The sequence below is a fragment of the Anastrepha ludens genome, chromosome 2, assembly GCF_028408465.1.
Source record: "Anastrepha ludens isolate Willacy chromosome 2, idAnaLude1.1, whole genome shotgun sequence".
Lineage (NCBI taxonomy): Eukaryota > Metazoa > Arthropoda > Insecta > Diptera > Tephritidae > Anastrepha > Anastrepha ludens.
In genome coordinates this window covers 94,108,490-94,128,881 of record NC_071498.1, presented here as the reverse complement: position 1 = coordinate 94,128,881, position 20,392 = coordinate 94,108,490, and the positions used below count along the sequence as shown (strand labels likewise).

Here is a 20,392-nt window from a genome sequence, read left to right as displayed (position 1 = left end):
TTAGATCACTGAAAATATGGACGAAAAAGAATAATAATAACAGATTTTTTTGTACCAAAATATGCAGAATAATCTAAGGAGTCGATTTTTCCATGTCTGCCTGCATCCGATAACTAGAGTGAAAATGGATCTGTCTCAACCAAGTCCTAAAACTAGGTACGTTGGTTTTGAAAATGTGTCAAATCAGACAATAATTTCCTGTGTTGTAAGAAGTTTCCTCGTAAGTTCAAAAATAGTAATATTTTTATAATTAGTGCGGGAATATTTTTATAATTGGAACAAGTTTAGTATACACATTTGCCAAACTTGATGAATTCCTAGATTTGCTCCCACTATGTAGGATTAGGAAAATTGCATTTACGGATGTGTACACCAATACTAATTTGAATAAAACAAACTTGGCACAAGATATGGACAACATTGGTTGATAGCCACTCACCCCTTTCATAAAAACTGAAATAAAAAAGGGGAACATTTCAGTAACCGGTGCATATAAATTGCTCAAAGAAAGAAGTATGATTGTTTAAAATAGTAGATAGTAGAGTCGCGAATTAACGTAAATGAGGTTGGGCCCAGAATACTATACTCATGTTAGTAATTCGAAAAAAGTGTATAGGTATGTATATATATTCTCTGCTTTTCTATAGTACAAATGGAAGAAATTTCAATTTGTTGGAAAATAATTTTGCAGTTTCGGATGGGTTAATAGGATCACGGATGTTGATTTAACTCTTTCACTAACTGGCAGCCGCCGTAGCCGATTGGGTTGGTGCGTGACTACCATTCGGAATTCACCGAGAGAATGTCGGTTTGAATCTCGGTGAAACACCAAAATTAAGAAAAACATTTTTCCAATAGCGGTCGCCCCTCAGCAGGCAATGGCAAACCTCCGAGTGTATTTCTGCTATGAAAAAGCTCCTCATAAAAATATCTGCCGTTCGGAGTCGGCTTGAAACTGTTGTGGAACAACATCAAGACGCATACCACAAATAGGAGGAGGAGCTCGGCCAAACACCCAAAAAGGGTGTAAGCGCCAATTAGCATCCTATAACGAGTATTGCAGAAGCTGTAACGACATTGAAGAAGATGAGACTATAGAACACTTTCTATGCGGGTGCATGGCTCTGGATAGAATAAGGTTGAAAATAACAAGCCTTGTTAAATATATTAAAGCCACAGGTTGGTTCAATGAGGACAATGTAGAGTGAGGAGAGGGGACAGCCCTGGTGGTAGCACAATGGGCCTACAGCAGGCCTAGGCATGTCAACTGACAACCACTATACCTACCAACTTACTGTGACATTAGGTTCCATTCGTATATTACAATCTAGTTAGAGCAAGCTTGAGATTAAAATTCGTTGAATTGTGTCGATGCCACAAAAACTTATCCATAAGTTCCATACATCTTTGTGTCCACTCTTCTTCCATATACTTCAGCAGATACATATTTTACGTTGTCATCACTCGACCTACTATACTTATAAATTAAATATATTATATTATATACATATGTCAAATGTTGAGGTTTTTATTAGATTCCTTATGAACGAAATGAATTCTCCACTTATAATTCTCCTTGGCTAGGGAATGAAACACCAAGAAAAGTTTAGCCTGCAACTGTCCTTCCATTTGTGGAAAAACATCATGGCGCACAACAAAAACTGCTGAAGCAGTTTGGCCAAACACTAAATAAAGGACTCAATTTATATTTGTGTAATAATGAACTTAGCTGCAGTTTTAAGGAGAACAAAAATTCGATGTTCTTTTTGGCAAGTTTCTGCTAAGATTTGCCGTAATGAATATCTGTTAGAGCTGCCAGGTAGGAAACAGAGCTTAATTGTTTGGAGAGTCTTATTCAAAGTGAGCTTCAACCTTTCCCAAAATATGCCCGATTTACGAGACCAGTTTTTGGACAGATCCCGTCAGAAATTGTGTTCAACGGTGAACTGTATGGTAGCAGCTCTGGCTGCGATATTTGCCTAGTGTGTTCTTTTATGTGATTTTCCTACTCCTGTACCACCTTTGTTGTATATCACCGGTACATATTCTCCCCCATAAGCGCACATTTATATTATTTAAGAATGCATTTTATGCTCTTATAAAAATTTACATTTTAGCTCCTTACTAATGTCTCACCTACATACTATCTGCCCTTTATGATACTTAAACGTACCTTACATGCAGACACTCACGAATTCCCTCAGCCACAAACATTTTAACGGTTCATGAATTCCAAGAATTAATAATTGAATTGGGATGTCTGTGCCATTTTGTCTACACCACTCTGGCCAACTCTCTTTTTTCAGTGCCAAATGCGTTGGAGTGCCATAAATACCAGACAGTGCAAGCAAAAAATGAAGAAAAACATAAAAAAATGTATGAATGAGGCTCACACATGCAACCAGAAAATTAGGTATTAACCACGTATGACACTTTGCTATTGAAAAAGTGATGTGAGAAGAGTCACAAGTGCATACGTAAATCATATATGTATGATATACATATGTATGTTCCCATGTATACATACATATATCTACAGTATTGTGCAAATTTGAGTACACGCCATATGAAAATGAAAAATGACAAATTATATTTTTTTTTTCATTAATTAAAGAAAGATTTTATTTTATTAAACTTCAATTCCTTGGTATTAAAAAGCGAAATCAAAATCAATATTTTTAGAAAGTCGTAGAAAACTGTACATATTTCAATACAATACATAGAGCGAAATATTTTGCCAATCCTCTTGCACTATCTTCCAAAGTGGATCTTTCCAATGAGGATGTGCGCCGTATTTTTGTGCCGATTTACACACGGAAACATCTGGATGGGAGTCACTGGAAATTCTCTTTTCATGTTGCATTCGCGGTCACAAGAGCAAAATTGTTTTCGGCAACATTTTGACGTTTACTACTTTAGCATCCTCCGCGGAGAACGTTCGTCAACAGTTTCTTAAATATTTCAATTTTTATTTGGTTACGTATATAAAGGGTGGATAAGTTTCAAGGGCCGTTGTTAATTTTGAATAAAATAAATTTATTTTTGGAAATTATTATCATTTCTCTTTATTATGCCAATAATGGTACGGCTCAATTACGTATGGAATAAAATATTGGCCAAATAGTCGCCGCGACTGGCAGCACACCTCCAAATAGTTCGTTATCTAAAGGGTGGTTAAGTTTCCAGGGCCGGCGTTGATTTTGAATAAAATACAATTTTTTTAGAAAATTATTGTCACTTTTCTTTTTTGTGATAATATTAGTACGGCTCAATTACGTATGGAACAAAATATCGGCCGATTGGCCGGCGCGTCCTCGGCGGCACACCTCCATCCGATGGTCAAAATTTTCGATGACGCTGAGGCATAATTGAGGTTCTATGCTATTAATGTGCCGAATTATCTCATCCTTTAGCTCTTGAATTGTTGCTGGCTTATCGACGTAAACCTTTTCTTTAAATAACCCCAAAGAAAGAAGTCCAACGGTGTCGTTGACGTTTAGGTGTGATTCACATTCAACATCGGCCCTTGAAATTTAACCACCCTTTATATACATTTTTGTACTTGAATAAAAAAAAAATAAATTAAAAATACTTCATATTATAAATAATTAACTTGAGTATCTAGAAATGGGGGAAAAATTAGAATTCAACATAAATATGCCCCATACGTATTCCAAAATCTACCAACTTTTAATAGCAAAAACAATCCTGCATTTCCCAGGCAGCGTTCTGATGTTTATCATCGTTGATTTCTTTCGTTTGATTGAAACCCAACACAGAACTCAGAACTTCCTCCCACAAAAGAAGAAAACGAATGAAGCAACAGTCAAAAATTGCTTTAAGATTGGAAATACGAATAAGAAGCACAAAGCATGTCGCTAGTACGGGAGACAAAATCCTCTCTCTCTTCCGGATCCGCGTCGTTCGCCCACGAACAAAACATTTCCCTTCTAAATGTTTACCTGTGTAAATGGGCACTTTCTAGGAAACACCAACAACTTTCAGTTGGATTTAAATCGGACTCTATGCTAACCGTCTTATGATTTAAAATTATTGGTTGCTGCTCCATTCCTGAGCGGTTTTTGGCCGTGTGCTTGGGGTCAATATCATATTGGAATATGACCCCGCAGCGATACTGGCTAATTTTTCCCATAGCAAGGGATATAGGTACTATCAACAATAATACGCGAATAATCTTCTTTACAAAGTTATACTATCTCTTTTAACACCTGAGTCGAATCCGTTTGAGTCAGTGCAGGAGCGGTCAAGGAACATCAATATGCTATTGCAATTTTTGTTGTTCTGCTGCCACCTTATATTTAGAAGTGACTTGGTACAGGGGTTCTCTCAGGGACAGTAGAATGAAGAGATAATCGAAAAAGAGAGTGGAAGAAACATTTACTATAATTAGATGATCTTTATATAGGCTGTTTCTTAAGCTGCATAACAAATATCGATATCGATAACTAAGGTTTGACAGCTGAGAATGGCAAACTGTGTTGACATTTCTATTAATTAAGGTTTGGCAAGTCATCATGAATCATGTAACGCCAGAACAACGCTTCCAAATTGTGGAAATTTACTTTGAAAAATAAAAAAATGTCTTCGCGAAGTTCCAAAAATTAATCATCATCTGACAACAAGACAATGCTACTTGCAACACAGGGCGCTGAACAATCGATTAATTTCAATACTCAAGCCACCTTTGACGTCATACGGCCAGATTTTTTGGAAAAAGTACTCAAAAATTGGACTGATCGAATGGACCATGCAAATTTGAGTCTAGGCGGACAAATGCAGGATACTATATATATTCAAAAAATAAATGACACGAAATTATCTACCAGATTATAATGAAAAAAAAAAAATCATTTCAACAATATATCTGTTTTCTATTATCATTTTAAGTTCTTAAGCTCTTAACAAATTACCTGATACTCAACAGTATTCACTTATTTTTACACCATACTGTAGAAATGCCTTTACATGTACTTATGCCTGATTATGTTCAAAGTGGTAGCCTGTTAGTCCCAATGTCTGCTGGAAAGTTTGCCGCAGCTGCTTCACAGTGTTTGCCGAATCGGCGACGTCACTCTTTGAGAACGTTGGTGACCGTCTAAGTGTCCTTCTAAAATGGAAACGACAGCGTTAAGTGCTTAACTGCCGAACAAGTCGTCGTCGTCATATTTGGATGTGTTGTAACATGAGAATTGCATTGTGATTGCCAGAAAAAAGTTTAAAGTGAAGGTTTACTCTCATATACCAATGTGCAAGATAATTTTCATAAGTACACATATTTACTTGTAAGCATATTTATATCTACATATGTAGTATACATCCACCTACATAGGTACATTTGTAGGTATGACTCTGTGTAGCTAGTAAGAAGACTACAAGGCAAGTAAAAGAAAACAATGGCATCATGTCAACTGCCAAAGATTTCCGCACACCCTCGTGTGCACTTTTATACATTCATGTTTCACATATACATACATATGTACATGCATACAAAGATAGTTACTAGTATGCACATTCATGTATGTATACTTTTTGGCTTAGAGTTCGCGACTCTGTTACAACTCCATTTTCTCTGTCATATCGCTTACATATCTAAGGTACAAGCCTGAAATGCGCATTGCCGGGGTGTGGAGGGACTCAACGCAATTTTTGCATATTTTTTTGTTCTTTACCATGAAGTACTTGCAAAATGAATTGGTACATTTATATGTATGTACAGTGTTAGAACAATTACAAATCGGCATGTAACTATGCAAGTGCGAGTTGAAAGACCTCAATGTGTGACAATTGCCGTATCTTACATCTGCGATTTGCGACAATAGCTAACAAACAAAATACATATGTACATATATATGTGTGTGTGTGTATTCATACATACTTACTATGCACATATGGTAAGCAAATAATACTAATGCGTATATTTTTTAATTATTTTATATGTTTCTTTGCTTGTGTGCTGATCTGTTGATGGCTGCGGATTCGGTGCATTATTTTATTCACTTCAGCAACATATTTCATTGCAATTTACATATGTTTTGTGTGTGCGTGTGTTGTTAGAAATTTATGTATATATGTGAATGCTTCTTGTGGGAATGTCATGCCAAATTAACCCCAGAGTGGTAATGATATTTTTCTTAAGTGTAAATTTTAATTGCATTGTGCTCGGATTTTCAACTATGTTTTTGGTCAAAGGATTTTCTAGTTCATCTAACTTAATTGATACCGTTTTGTTAAATTGGAGCCGCTACGATCTCATTTAGAAACAACGTTGTATCATAAATTTTGAAATTATTAAGTTAATGAATTTACTTATACCTATATACTCGTTACATATACACCTTTGGACAAAACAACTTATGTGTTTTTAACGGGTTTTGTTTTAAGGTCAGTAAATTTTTATCTATAATAAAATAATTTAGTATTTTATTAAACATTTACTGCTGCGAAATACATTTGATGGTGTTTTTTTCGAGTAAAGTACAGTCTTTACTTGAATTATCAAGTTATATAAAGGGCGTTCAAATCAAAATGCATATCGCGCACTTCGTGATGAAAATCATCTTCAGTTACTGTGAATAGTGTTCGCTATCGTGAGATGATAACGAAGTTTTTATGGGGTTATTGAAAAGAAGGGGTACGTCGATAAGCCAGCAACAATTCAAGAGCTAAAGGATGAGATAATTCGGCACATTAATGGCATAGAACCTCAATTATGCCTCAGCGTCATCGAAAATTTGAACCATCGGATGAAGGTGTGGCGTCGAAGCCGCAGCGGCCATTTGGCCAATATTTTGATCCATACGTAATTGAGCCATACCAATATTATCATAATAAAGAGAAATTACAATAATTTTCTAAAAAAATTGTATTTTATTCAAAATCAACACCGGCCTTTAAAACTTAACCACCCCTTATATTTTTAATATATATATATATATATATAAATGGTGCGTACACCCTTTCTGGGTATTTGGCTGAGCTTCCCCTCCTATTTGTGGCGTGTGTCTTGATGTTGTTCCCCAAAATAGAGGGACTTACAGTTTCAAACCGACTCCGAATGACAGACATTATTTATGATGGGGTTTTTAATGGCAGAAATACACTCGGAGGCTTACCATTTCCTGCTGAGGGGCGACCGCTATTAGAAAAAACCCATTCGGCTACGGCGGTCGCTAGATCAAATACGGTTGCTTTAGTAAACATTCTATTCCATAAAAATTGTAGCCTCTAATCAAGTGAATCGGACTGTTCATCTTGGGCATCCCATACCCAATATATATTTTCTCATTTTTCCAAAGTACTACATTCATTGCTCCATGTTTGCTGTTTGCTTGTCTCAATGATATTAGATAAAACCGCAATCATTTAATAGACATTTTATCCCTTTAGACAAGTTTTTTATGGGTAGATAATTAAACTTAAACTCGTGTAGTAGTTCATATTCATTGTGATTGTCTGTTCAATTGTCTGTGGCCAGCGTATATTGAGGTTATGGATGGAATAATTTATGAATTTTAATGTTGCTACTGCGTTGCGTTAATTAATGCTTAGAAATACTTAAAGCAGCAGTGCTGAATGCATACACACCCACATGAATACGCAGCTATCTACATACATAGTTATACTCAAATTCAAATGTAGATCAACGTATTCAGATAAAGATCGAATGATGTGCGTTGTACTACGTTTTTGTGCAAAAGTCCAGGTTAATTTGTGTGTTGAAGTCAACTGTACATTTAGCTGCTTCATTTCATCATTTTCTAAGCAATTTTTTGCTATTATATAAGTACAACAACAAGTAGCGTAACAGTTTGCAATTTGCATTTTCAATTTCACAGCTTTACAATTAGCAATTTTTCTCCATTGTGTTTTATTATCGTTATGTGGGACCAACTGATTTACCCGATTTATTGCTGGGTGATATCACTTGGCTGCTATAGTCTCAAGTTTACACCTTTTGCTTGACATTGCATTGTATCAGACAATTCTTATTTTTCTACAAACTTTGCGTCCAGCTATGCTTTACGGCTCATCGTGCTTTAAATAACCAATTCTAATTTTATTGCCGTTGTGTTTTATGATTGGTGCAATGTGGACTACAATCAGTTTGAACAACGCTTGTTGATGATTTTATATTCGTAGATTTATATACATATATATATATGTACAAGTATATGTGAATGTATGTGCGGCATGTACCTACCATACATACATATGTACAATTGAATGAAGTCATCAAGAATTAAGCGCCGAGAATAGTGATTTTTCGAGGGGTCTACTGGTGCAATTTGTGCAAAATTTATTTGTCCAGTGCGTGATGAAATGAAAGTAGTTTATATGCACAAATGCACCAAAATGTTCAGTAAGATGAATATCTACATACCCATGCGACCATACGCATATAATTTGTTTAAGTAAAATAAATATATTTAAAAAGTTTGCAAATGGACTAAAATTTAGAGAATAATTTCTTCATTAACCTGAGCGCCCGCAGTATGTGTAATATCTTAAGAAGCGTATAATGTGGCATTCATCAAGAAAACTGCTTTTTGATATATAAGGGGAAGTGCTGTAAGATTGTTAGTGCTGCAACTGCGGCTTCACCTCCAGAAGTTTTTCATTTAGCACAATCGGAGCTAATACACTTTTGTTTAGGTTAAATTTTCTTTATATCCGAAAAAACAGGGTTTGTTTCTGGCTGTTTTCTTGCTAAATCTCTGGAGTAATCACCTAAACCCTTTTGTTCTCATTGTGTTCAAGTGAGAACAAAATCGGCAAGGCGTTGCAGGTTTTTAGGAAATTGATGTGACATACAAAACAAAAAAGATAAGCTTTGTTAAATCGGACTATTAATAAAATTTCAGAGAGATATAAGAAGTTAAAATAATAAAAAACAAATCACATGTTCGTACGAGAAAAAAATCGAAAAAATTTTTTGAGCGACTTCAAACTTACATTTTATTATACTAAAATTCAATAGGCTATAAAATTGCAACTGCCTTACGATTATAGATGCCGTGGTTTTTTGCCACCGATGAAATGCCGACTAATTACAAAACTGAAAGATGAAAATAGAACTGGGTTAAAAATAGACTGGATTCCGTAGAGAAGACGATAATTTTGCCAAAATGGCTTTTCTATATAAATAGCAAGGAAACCGGCGCGTATAAACTTCGATGTGCACAATCTTTTATCAGAGCCTTCCAGCGCTTCCTTCCAACGAAATCAGACATGGTGTGGTTGACAAAAATTATTGGAGAGCCTCTGTTTCTATCCTATACTCCAACTAGGAGTGATATCATGACAAAAACGTCTCCCTGCTTACCTATGGGTATACTCGTATTATGTACTCCCAAACGTATATAAGTAGACAAGACATATTCAGAGTAATAACCAAAGTGAACCATAAATACGGCTCATCATAATAATATTCCAAAAAAATTATATTTAAGTAGTTAAGTAAGCTTTTTTCTTATGCCTCGAACATTTTATTATTTTTTCCAAAAAGAAATTTCGTTATAATAATTGATATATGTAAATCCGAGTATGAACTGAATCAGACTATAAGCTCCATTGAAATTTGGTGCATGTATTTTCTCCATGTAACGAATCCTCGACATTTTAAAGAATTTGATATGATTAAAAGGTTAGAAACTCTGATGGAAATTTGTTGAACTGTTTTTGCACTAAGTTTGAAACTTTATGTGGCTTTTACAGGGGAATGAGCTATTAATTAAATAAGAAACAATTAAATTATCGAAACGTGTCAATTATATACATAGATATTTCATGAATTCTTATCTATCATAGAACAGTTTAGTATTTGATAATATTTTTTCAAGCTGCGGCACCCCAGCGCAATCCAGTATGTCCAAACAAACTCGTAAACCCTCTGACACTTGCTCACAGCAACTTACTAAAACTTCATCGCAATGATGATCGAACCAAAGTGCTAGGTACCGGTGATGGATTGACGACTCGTCAGTCACTTGTTCTACATCAGTAGTCATAGCCCAATCTAAACGCAATGCTTTCGATATAAATATTTAACATTTACATGTCCTGCATCGTCCCTGCAGCATTACAATGAAGATAATAAAATAAAGGGTCTTTCAAAACTGACGCATAGATGTCAGTAGTGAATAATGCCTAGACGGTACCTTTTTTATGTCATCTTTGACATTTGTCAAGAAGACAGATGCTTTATTTTACACGATAGAAGAACGCACTAAAATTATTGAAACTTATTATGAAAGTGGTCGATCTTTAGCACATCGCTAATTGGGGAATTTTTGGGTAAAAATAAATGTCCGAATGAGTCGGCCATTCAAGCGTTGATGAAAAAATTTCAAAAACTTGTTCTGTCGAAGATAGAGAAAGGACTTGCAGACCAAAAACTAAACGTTCTGTAGGGAATAGACTGTAGCGCAAAGTTTTGCTGAACAACCTACAGCCAACAACATCGATATCTTGACGTTCTCAAGAACTAGGCATTCATGAATAGATTTTTTGGCAGATTTCACCTATAGCCTTTCTCATGGTGGAATTAAATTATGTAATTTTTCAATCATAATTGTTAAATACAAGTAGTGAAACCTGAAGGATCCCGTTTTATTTTAAAACAAAATCTAGGCGCGTCTTTTGGACGACCCTTTTCATGCAGGGGAACAATCGCCAATCGTGTGCTCTGTGACAATCCATTTTTGTTTCTTCCCCTATGAAAATTCCATTTACTAAAAGACAATTGCTATTCTGAGTATCGGAGGGTAAATATTGCGAAATCGGAAGTATGATATAAAGTTCAGTTCGTCTCCAATTTATAATTACTTTCATTTGCAATTTCACATATGTAGCTCTTATCAATTGTTTTTGTTATTATATTACCTTCTTTTATTTTGCTTTAACTTATGAAGATTTCTCATTTAGTTACATAGCTACAATATGAATATGTAATACATATTACATAGTATAGTGGTTATCTTTGCGATACCGGTTTGCTGGTTGGCTAAGATAGTCAAAGGTTGATGATTCAATATTTTTATTTTTTTAAACATGTTTATTTCCAAGCATTCGTAAATATGTGCCTATATTTTGCGTTTTTGTATTACATATGTATATTTATGAATAGTGTTATATGCTAATTAAAACAAATTATAAAGATAAAAGTATGTAATTTATGATGTATGTGTGTTTGTGTTGAATTTCCAAGGCTGGTTGCTGTTTAAAAAAAATTTTTTTCGATTTCTTGAAACATAAAAAAAAAATATTCTTTTTTACTCTTTATGTCGTGAAAAAATCTGTTTTGAAATCATTGGTTGTTCGAATTCGACATAAAGCTGTTGGTTCCTTAGATTGGAGAAGAAGGTTGATACTCAATTAAGTATACACAACAGCACTGCTAATTTATATCTACAACAAATTAGTTTTATAGTACATTCCAGTCATTTTAGTTTTGGAGACTCATAAAATAACTGAACCCTATGTTTTTAGGTCGTACGGCCTCTACGGCCTCTAACAGTTAGAACAAGTTTTTTCTAAAAGCGGTCGCCCTTCGTAAATCAATGCAAAACCTCCGAGTATATTTTGCCCATGAAAAATCTTCTCGTAAAAAACCTGTTGTCGGTCGGAGTCGGCTGAAAACTGTAGGCCCCTCCATACATCAAGACCCACACCACAAAATGGTGGAGGAGCTCGACCAAACGCCTAACTGAAGTGTACGCGCCAATTAGTTATTTTTTATTTTATTATTTTTTATATTTTACTGTATTATATTTTTATACTACTAAATCCAAATGCCATAAAATACCTGTTGATTTGTTGTTTTGCTTGTTTATTTTTAATTTTTTAGAACACTTTTACAATTGTCACTAACACATGGGTATATGTGAACACAGCTAAAAATTAAAGAAGTCATTTTTTGGAAAAAAAACTTTAAATTCAGCCTTTTAATTTTTATTTCATAAAATCGGGATACCTGGGTGGCCAGGATATGCCACCGAAACGGCTTATCAATTTGTTAGGAAGGGAATCACGCAATAGCGATTCATGGACGTCCAAGGTTTCTTTGGTGGTGTAGGGCGAGGTGTGCTGAAACCATGTGTTGTGTACCAAAGTAAAAATGGCCTTTCATTATTGGCAGAAAAGAAAGATCCAGACCGCACCGATAAAAGAGACCGTCCACAAAAATTACTTGCTCTCGACGATTTTCAAAAAAATATGGTGCGATTTTTTTACTGCTTTCTAATTCACACCAAACCGTCACTTTGGAACTATGAAGTGGTTGTTGATATTTTAATAGTTTGTTCTGTCCTTTATGTAACCAATTACGGAGATTTTTTCTCATTAACTTTAACTTTTTCCATTAACTTTAAATAAAAATGGACTTCATCAGTCAAAAATATAATGTTTATCGTACGAAATCATCAAGATAGGTTGTGTCGGTTTTTATTATTTATTATTTAAATTGTTATAAATATTAAAAAAATTGTAATCATATTTCTTTAGTATTGCAGTTAAAAAATAATTGAATAATTCCTAGACGGTACCTAGACGGTTGTTCGCATTTGCCAAGTAGAGCGGTAGTACACCGCTAGATAGACCAAAATCTGGACGTTCTCTTAAGAATATTGCTACTTCAACGCAAAGTGTTGCTCAACAACCTTCCATAACGATATCTCTACGTTCTCAACAATTAGGCATCCATGAATCGACTGTTTGGCGGATTTTACCTGTAGATTTGCTGATAGTGGATATTTAAATGGTGTATTTTTTCACTTATTTTGTACAAAGTGTGAAACTCTGCGTTTTATGGTTTTTTGTAGTATGAATAGTATACTTATGAAAAAATAGTGATATCTTCTTGACATGGAATGGTATAAGACTAGACGTAGAATAATAGCGCCAAATACTTAGGGGTGATTATCGACAAGAAACTAAATTGAGTAAAAATAGTGAAACCTGAAAGAATCTAAATATTTACATGCTTTAAAACAATATCTAGGCACGTCTTTGGAAAGACCCTACCTTTATTATGTGATGTGAAAAATTTTGTACAAAGTGTGAAACTCTGCGTTTTATGGTTTTTTTGTAGTATGAATTATATACTTATGAAAAAATAGTGGTATCTTCTTGACATGGAATGGTATAAGACTAGACGTAGAATAATAGCGCCAAATACTTAGGGGTGATTATCGACAAGAAACTAAATTGCAACATGAATGTATAGGACAGAGTAAGAAAAGCTATTGTAGCTCTATTTTCATGTAAAAAAGCCATAGGATGCAGCTGGTGGGGTCTTTCTCCGAAGAATACTCACTGTCTATATAGGAACGTTATAACACCTATCTTCCTTTTCAGGCTTCAGAAGGTTTCACGAATGACGCTTGTATCAGGCTCTCTTAGAACCACACCCTCTGATGCTTTGAACACTCTTTTCTTCTTACCTTCCCCAGATTTAGTTGCAACTAATCAACGGCGCTATTTAAGTGTTGGACACTCCGTCACAACACTCGGTCTGGGTCCAACCAATCCTGTTGTACCATATTTTAATAAGTTAGTAAGTACTAGAATTCCAGCTAGACGCGAGTTGGTTGGCAATACACATTTTCTGTCTACTGTAAAAAGCCAAAAGGAAGCGTTTTGACTCGTTTTTCTAATTTTTTTTTATGTGGCGCTACCACCATGTGTTATAGTCAAAATAGCGTAGCCGCTGTATTTTTACACGCTTAACTATGTCCACGGCCATATATAGTTCATATAACTCGCTGTTCTACGCGAGGAGGGGGCCAAAAATCTTACGTAGAATTTTTCTGTCGAAGGCTCCAAAATCTGGTTCATCCGCTGTTGTTATCGTCCATGCTTTTGCGCAATATGTTAGGACGGGAATGATGAATGTTTTGTAGAGTGGCAGTTTATTCCTTCGAGACAGAGCTCTACTTCTTAGTTGCCTACTGAACCCGAAGTAACTCCTGTTGGCAAGAGCTATTCTCCGTTTGATCTCCAGGCTGACGTCATTTTTGTTATTAATACTGGTCCAAAGGTAGACAAAGTTCTTCACAACTTCGAATTGTTGGTTGTCAACACTGACATATTGTCCAAGACGCCAAGACTCCCTGTGTGTTGACAGCAGGTACTTTGTTTTACCCTCATTCACCGCAAGACCTACAGTGGTCGCCTCTCTCTTTAAACTGGAGTATGCCGAGCATACAGCGCGGTTGATTTCGCCGACAATGTCAATGTCATATGATAGTAGCATGGTACTCTTATGGTACCAGTGCGGTTCAGCTCGGTAGCGCGAATGATTTTTTCCAAAAAGAGGTTGAAAAAGTCACAAAATAGAGAATCGCCTTGTCTGAAACTTCGCTTGGTATCGAACGGCTCGGAGAGATTACTTCCAATTCTGACGGCGCTTGTGGTAGCGCGCACCGTCATCTTACACAGTCGTTTTAGCCGTGCGGGGATACCAAAACGTTTTCCTTGTCACTGTAACGTATTGCAGGCTGAAATTGTAGGAAATGCGCTATTTAATCGGTCAAGGAAAAAGTCTCTATGTTAGTTGTTTCAAAGATTGAACGTACCTCATTTCGACTAGTGCAAAAGTTCAAGAATGAAGAGCAGAAAGAGTTCCTCAGACATCTTCTCCGTTACTGTCCCAAGTGGCATACCACTAGGTTTTAATACTTTGGCTCATCGTTCTTGCGTGATACTGATTACCTTAGGGATATAAGTGTCAGCCGGATCAATGGGTTTGCACTTAAAACAAAATGGTTAAATGAGGAGTAGCAGATAAACTGCTACTGTGATATCACAATGGATCTGCAACGGTCTAAGTGAGTTGGTTCAAATACCGACTGCCGCTTCTACCTACCTATCTACCTCCTAATTTGTAACGGGTGCATAAGAGAAGAAATCGTAGGGATACGAGTTAACAGTGATTACTTAGGACTTGAAGAACTTTCGGATTGCACAATTTCGTATGCTAATTTACATATTTGGTATATTACTACAGCTATACAGTTTGTTTTGTGGAATTAAGTATAATAATGTGTGGATTTGTTCACGCACCAAGTAGAAGAGGGTGCAATGTATTTTCGCAACCTTATTTATAGTATCAAATCTGCAAAGCAGGCACTGTTTGCTTAACGAAAAATACAGATGGAAAAACAAATATGATAGCAATATTATATGTATGTACATGCTAATTTTTGGTACGGTTACAGAGATCGGATGTTTCTACTGTTATTTTAGAAGGAATGCCTGTAGGTATAACAAAGAAAGAATGCCTGTAGGAATAATACAAAGTATTTTCTATAACTTAAACTAAATGGGGGTTTATGCAGATTCCTGCTGCATACACAGTTGATAGTAGTTTTTAGGCTGAATAAATGAAACATTTGATTAAGTGTTTGCTATTTAGTTCGAGGTATCCCACCCAAAAGAGGCAAGAAACACATGGTTTAAGTCCATTTTACCGATTCACACATACATATGCCATGACTGCTTATAAGTAGATGCGAATGTTTGTAAATGCATTTGTGTTTACAAAATCGATATTTGGGGCGGCTAGCCTTAATTAGTAAATCTGGAAGTGTTGAATTTTGTATGTTTGCGTAAGTCAGCTATAAATCAATGATTGCACCCTTAAATACATACATATGCACATATATATGCGCATATTACTGAGCGTACACATAAAATTTTAATGTCTTACCGTTTCTATTATTTTACATACATACAAAGGTAATTCAGGGGAGTGGCTGAATCTTTTTATAGTAATGACCAAAAACTTAGTTCTGAAACATTAAAACTGAAATGGATATTTAATCGTGCCGAAAATTGTACAACCATTTATTTGCCAAGCTTTCCTTTTAGGTAAATTTAAATATTTGCTTTAGGCAATATGTTTGTAGTCTTAGCATTGAATCAATTACAGATGCTAATGTTGCGTAGAATAATTAAATTAAATTGAGACTTATGTCACCGGTTGCTCTTGATTTCTTGTAATTGCTTCAAAAAGTACAGTTATTCTGATATACTCTAGTAATCATGGGAACTGCTTGAAATGCCAGAAAGCCACTCTACCACAGGCGCAGCTTGAGACTCTTAGCTGGCACTAATTTAATTTTTTAGAATTTTTCTTTAAATATTTCAGACTCCAAGTACATGCATGCATATGTACAAGTAGCCGCATCTAATTGAAAGAGTTTTCATTCGATCCGCTGATTCGCCTTGAATTACGACATGGAATCTGCTATAGAGCACCCTTTTGCACAATGAGTTTTATAGAGTGAGATTGGCATCAATTACCTGTTGCTTGGCTAATTTGCATGCAAACATTCAAGTGCAACTTACAGACTTTATGCGACCACTTATACCTACATATACGAACGTATGTGCATGTATATTTTATTTGCATATTTACTTAGGTGAATATGGTATATGCTCATGTCTATGGACATATTTGTGATATGTATGTATGTGCATATGTACGCCAATGTTTATAGAACTCAAAGCAGTTCCGACGCTTGCTCAGCCCAATTAATTTTCATGCAACAGCTTAACCGCTGCAAAACAACTGCCAGCAAAAAGCGCTTGCTTCACACTCTTTAAAAGGATACATTTGTGGTTTCGCAACGTCAAAGATACCACAAAGAAAACGATTTAATACACGATAGTACTAAATACCACGTCCAACAACAACTATTTTTCTATGCATGGTGCTAACTGCCATACATTCGAGCACTCATACGCACGCACAGATAGATGTACATGGCTATAGCCACTTTTCACTTACAATCCACCGTCATTAGCGGCGTTGGTAGAAGTGGAGCGTGGCTATCTTTAGGAAATTTTCGCGTCGGTCACTGTGAGTGCCCTTCAAGTGATTCAACGACAAATGAATACCAGAACGTGTTGATGACTTGGTACACACTTACATACATGCTCGTATAAGGTATATGCACTTGTGTCTTGGCAGTCGCGTAATGTGGGCCAAATAGTAGAACAAAGTGTGAATGCACTCAATTAAGAGTGAATGAGCTGCTAGCAACAACAAACATACCAACGCAAAAGCGCATTGTACGCCTACCCGGTGAAAATGTGCAAATACGCACATATGCATGCTGAGGAGGTAACCTATTTTTTCGCATTTTCGGGGCTAGTGTCGGGATTCAGATATTCAATATATTAAGACCACTGAACTCGAAAAAAGCCATGTGGGATCGCTGCCGAGAGCTAAGAAAGGAAGAGAGACGTGTTATTAGAAAGAAAAAACGCGAGTGCGAGGAGCTTGAGATGCTGGCCAATATTAACAACACCCGAAAATTCTACCAGAAAGCTAGACGGCTTACAGAAGGTCAAAGACGGCGATCTGGTGACTGACATCCAGAGCATACTTAAATTATGGAGGGAACACATCTGGAACCTCTTAAATAGTGACAGCTGCGCATGTCACAGAGAATGTGAAGATCCCAATACCCCAATCGTTGACGACGGAATTGTCGTCCGCTACCCGACCATGGAGAGGTGAGAATAGCGATAACGCTAAAAACAACAAAGCCGCGGGCGCCGACGGCTACCGGCTAAGCTATTCGAACATGGCGGCGAGAAACTGGTAAGGAGCATGCATCAGCTTCTATGCAAAATATGGTCGGATGAAAGCATGGCGGCCGATTGGAATTTAAGTGCGCTCTGCCAAATCCATAGAGTAGAGCCAAATCCCAGAGTGATCCTTTAATCTGTGCCAATTATCGCGGGATTAGTCTTATAAATATCGCCCATAAGGCGAGCGTATTGTGTGAAAGGCTGAAGCCCTTCATCATCCAACTGATTGGACCTTATCAGTGTGGCTTTAGACCTGGAAAGTCCACCATCGCAGATATTTACGATACGTCAAATCTTGGAAAATTCCTATGAAAGGAGAATCGACACACACCATTTCTTCGTTCATTTCAAAGCTGCATTCGACAATACGCAAAGAAGTTACCTATATGCCGCGATGTCTGAATTTGGTATCCCCGCAAAACTAATACGGCTATGCAAGATAACGTTGCTCAACACCAGCAGCGCCGTCAGAATTGGGAAGGACCTCTCCGAGCCGTTTGATACCAAACGAGGTTTCAGACAGGGTGACTCGCTGTCGTGGGACTTCTTTAACCTGATGTTTGAAAGGATCGTACGACCCGCAGAACTTAATCACTCAGGCACAATATTTTATAAGAGCGTACAATTCTTGACGTATGCCGATGATATTGACATCATCGGCCTTACCAACCCCCTTTTAGTTCTGCCTTTTCCAAGCTGGATAAAGAGGCAAAGCGAATGGGTCTGGTAGTGAATGTGGGCAAAACGAAGTATGATACTTCTTGTCATCAAACAAACAGCCGGCGCACTCACGTATCGGCCCCCACGTTACTGTTGTCAGCTATGATTTCGAGGTTGTAAAAAGCTTCATTTATTTATGCACCAGCATTAACACCGATAACAATGTCAGCCTGGAAATCCAACGAGGAATCTCTCTTACCAACAAGCGCTACTTTGGACTAAGTAGGCAATTGAGTAGTAAAGTCCTCTCTCGACGAACAAAACTAACACTCTACAAGGCTCTTATCATGCCCGTCCTAACGTATGGCGCAGAAGCTTGGACGATGACAACATCTGATGAAGCGACGCTTGGAGTATTTGAGAGAAAGCTTCTGCGGAAGATTTTTGAAACTTTGCACGTTGGCGTCGGCGAATATCGCAATCGATGGTTCGACAACATAGGCATAGCGCCGCTGGATCGGCTACGTTGGCTGGATCATATCGTCCGAATGGATACAAACGCTCCCGCTCTGAGAATATTCGATGCGGTTCCAGCTGGTGGTAGCAGAGGAAGAGGAAGGCCTCCTCTGCGTTGGAAAGATCAGGTGGAGAAGCACTTGGCTTTACGTGGTGTGCCCAATTGGCGCCGGTTAGCACGAGAGATTCTGCGGAAGATTTTTGGTCGTTGGCAATGGCGAATATCGTAGGCGATAGAACGATGAGCTGTATGAGCTTTACGACGACCTAGAAATAGCGCAGCGAATAAAGATCCAGCGGCTACGCTGGCTGTCAATATTGCTTGAAATGCTCTCCTACGAAATAATAAATAAGAATCAGTTTTAAATACACTTTTTTATTCAAATTAAAAATTATTTCATCGGTAACAAAACAGTTACATGTATAATTTTTTAATCATTTTTTGGCATGTGGATATCTCATAAGGTAACTTAAAAAAACAACTCGATGCCCTTATTTGTGCGGGACAAAAACCAGTATAATATGGTTTGGCCTTGAAATAATAAGTTTTAAATTTAGTTTTTAGTCGAACGAAAAATCCCACTTTGACCCATTTAGAGTGCTCCAATCGAGTCCAAATGTATGACCGACCCCCACTAACTTTGGACGGAAGATCCACCTATGCCAGTGGCACACCCCCTGGAGCTCCCCTGGGGGGTGCCCCATACAATCATTTCAAAATATCACCATTTTTGGCCTTTACATGAGAAAAGAAACTAAAAAGTTCGACCCAAATTGGGGGACATCAGAATTCGTTTTAGAGGTATGATTCCTTCGACAAAGTTTCTTATTTTGATCCCTAGAATATGATTTTTACAGAGCAATGGGCAATTTTTTGGCCTCCCCACAAATCGACCCGGCATAATATATGTATATATACTTGAAGTGGATGCGGTCTGCCGCTCTGTATCACCTTTGCCATATTAAGAGACTTAATCGAATTTAAAAGTATTTTCTTCGACTGCTTCGTATGTTGCAAGATGTGCCTTATCTTTGACACCATGTCTTTGCCACCAGTGGTGTAATTGACTGCCCATTTCTTTTACAGCGCATTTAATATATCTTTTTAATTTCCATAAAAAAAGCTGCGGAGCAATAATTTTTTCTTTCTGGGGCGGGAGCATAGAACATTGAATGAATTTAATAAAATTCCAAATTCTTTGGCTTTTGTATTTGCTTCTTCTAAACAGAGTTTAAAATTGTCACTGCATTTATTTTAAAAATAACTATAAACTATTATAGCTAAGTGTTTTTTATTTTTTGTTGCTGTCTGTAGGAAATCATGTATTTCTAGATTTGCTAAAATAATCATACCACATGAAGAGAAGAAAGATTATTGAGTGTAATTTTCTGTCTCCATTTCACATGCTTTGTAAAAAATTTTAAATACAAATATGTGCCAAAAATCACGGGGGTTTCGGGACCTAAAAATTTTCGGGATCCCGAGGTATCGGGATCTAGATCGCTAGGATATACTCTTAATTAGATAAAGTGCTTTTCTGCTGATAATAATTGCAATGTGTACAGCAATGTTTAGAGGTGGCCCGATGTACTACAC

General features: G+C 36.7%; 1 protein-coding gene across 1 annotated transcript in view; it reads right to left on the bottom strand.

Annotated features, from left to right (window-relative positions):
- The window catches only part of LOC128870849 (uncharacterized), a 40,568-nt gene continuing 20,176 nt past the window's right edge, over nucleotides 1–20,392 (bottom strand). Inside the window, exon 3 of the mRNA XM_054113290.1 lies at nucleotides 1–8. Within this exon, the coding sequence (XP_053969265.1) occupies nucleotides 1–8 (8 nt within the window). The remainder of the gene's footprint in view (nucleotides 9–20,392) is intronic.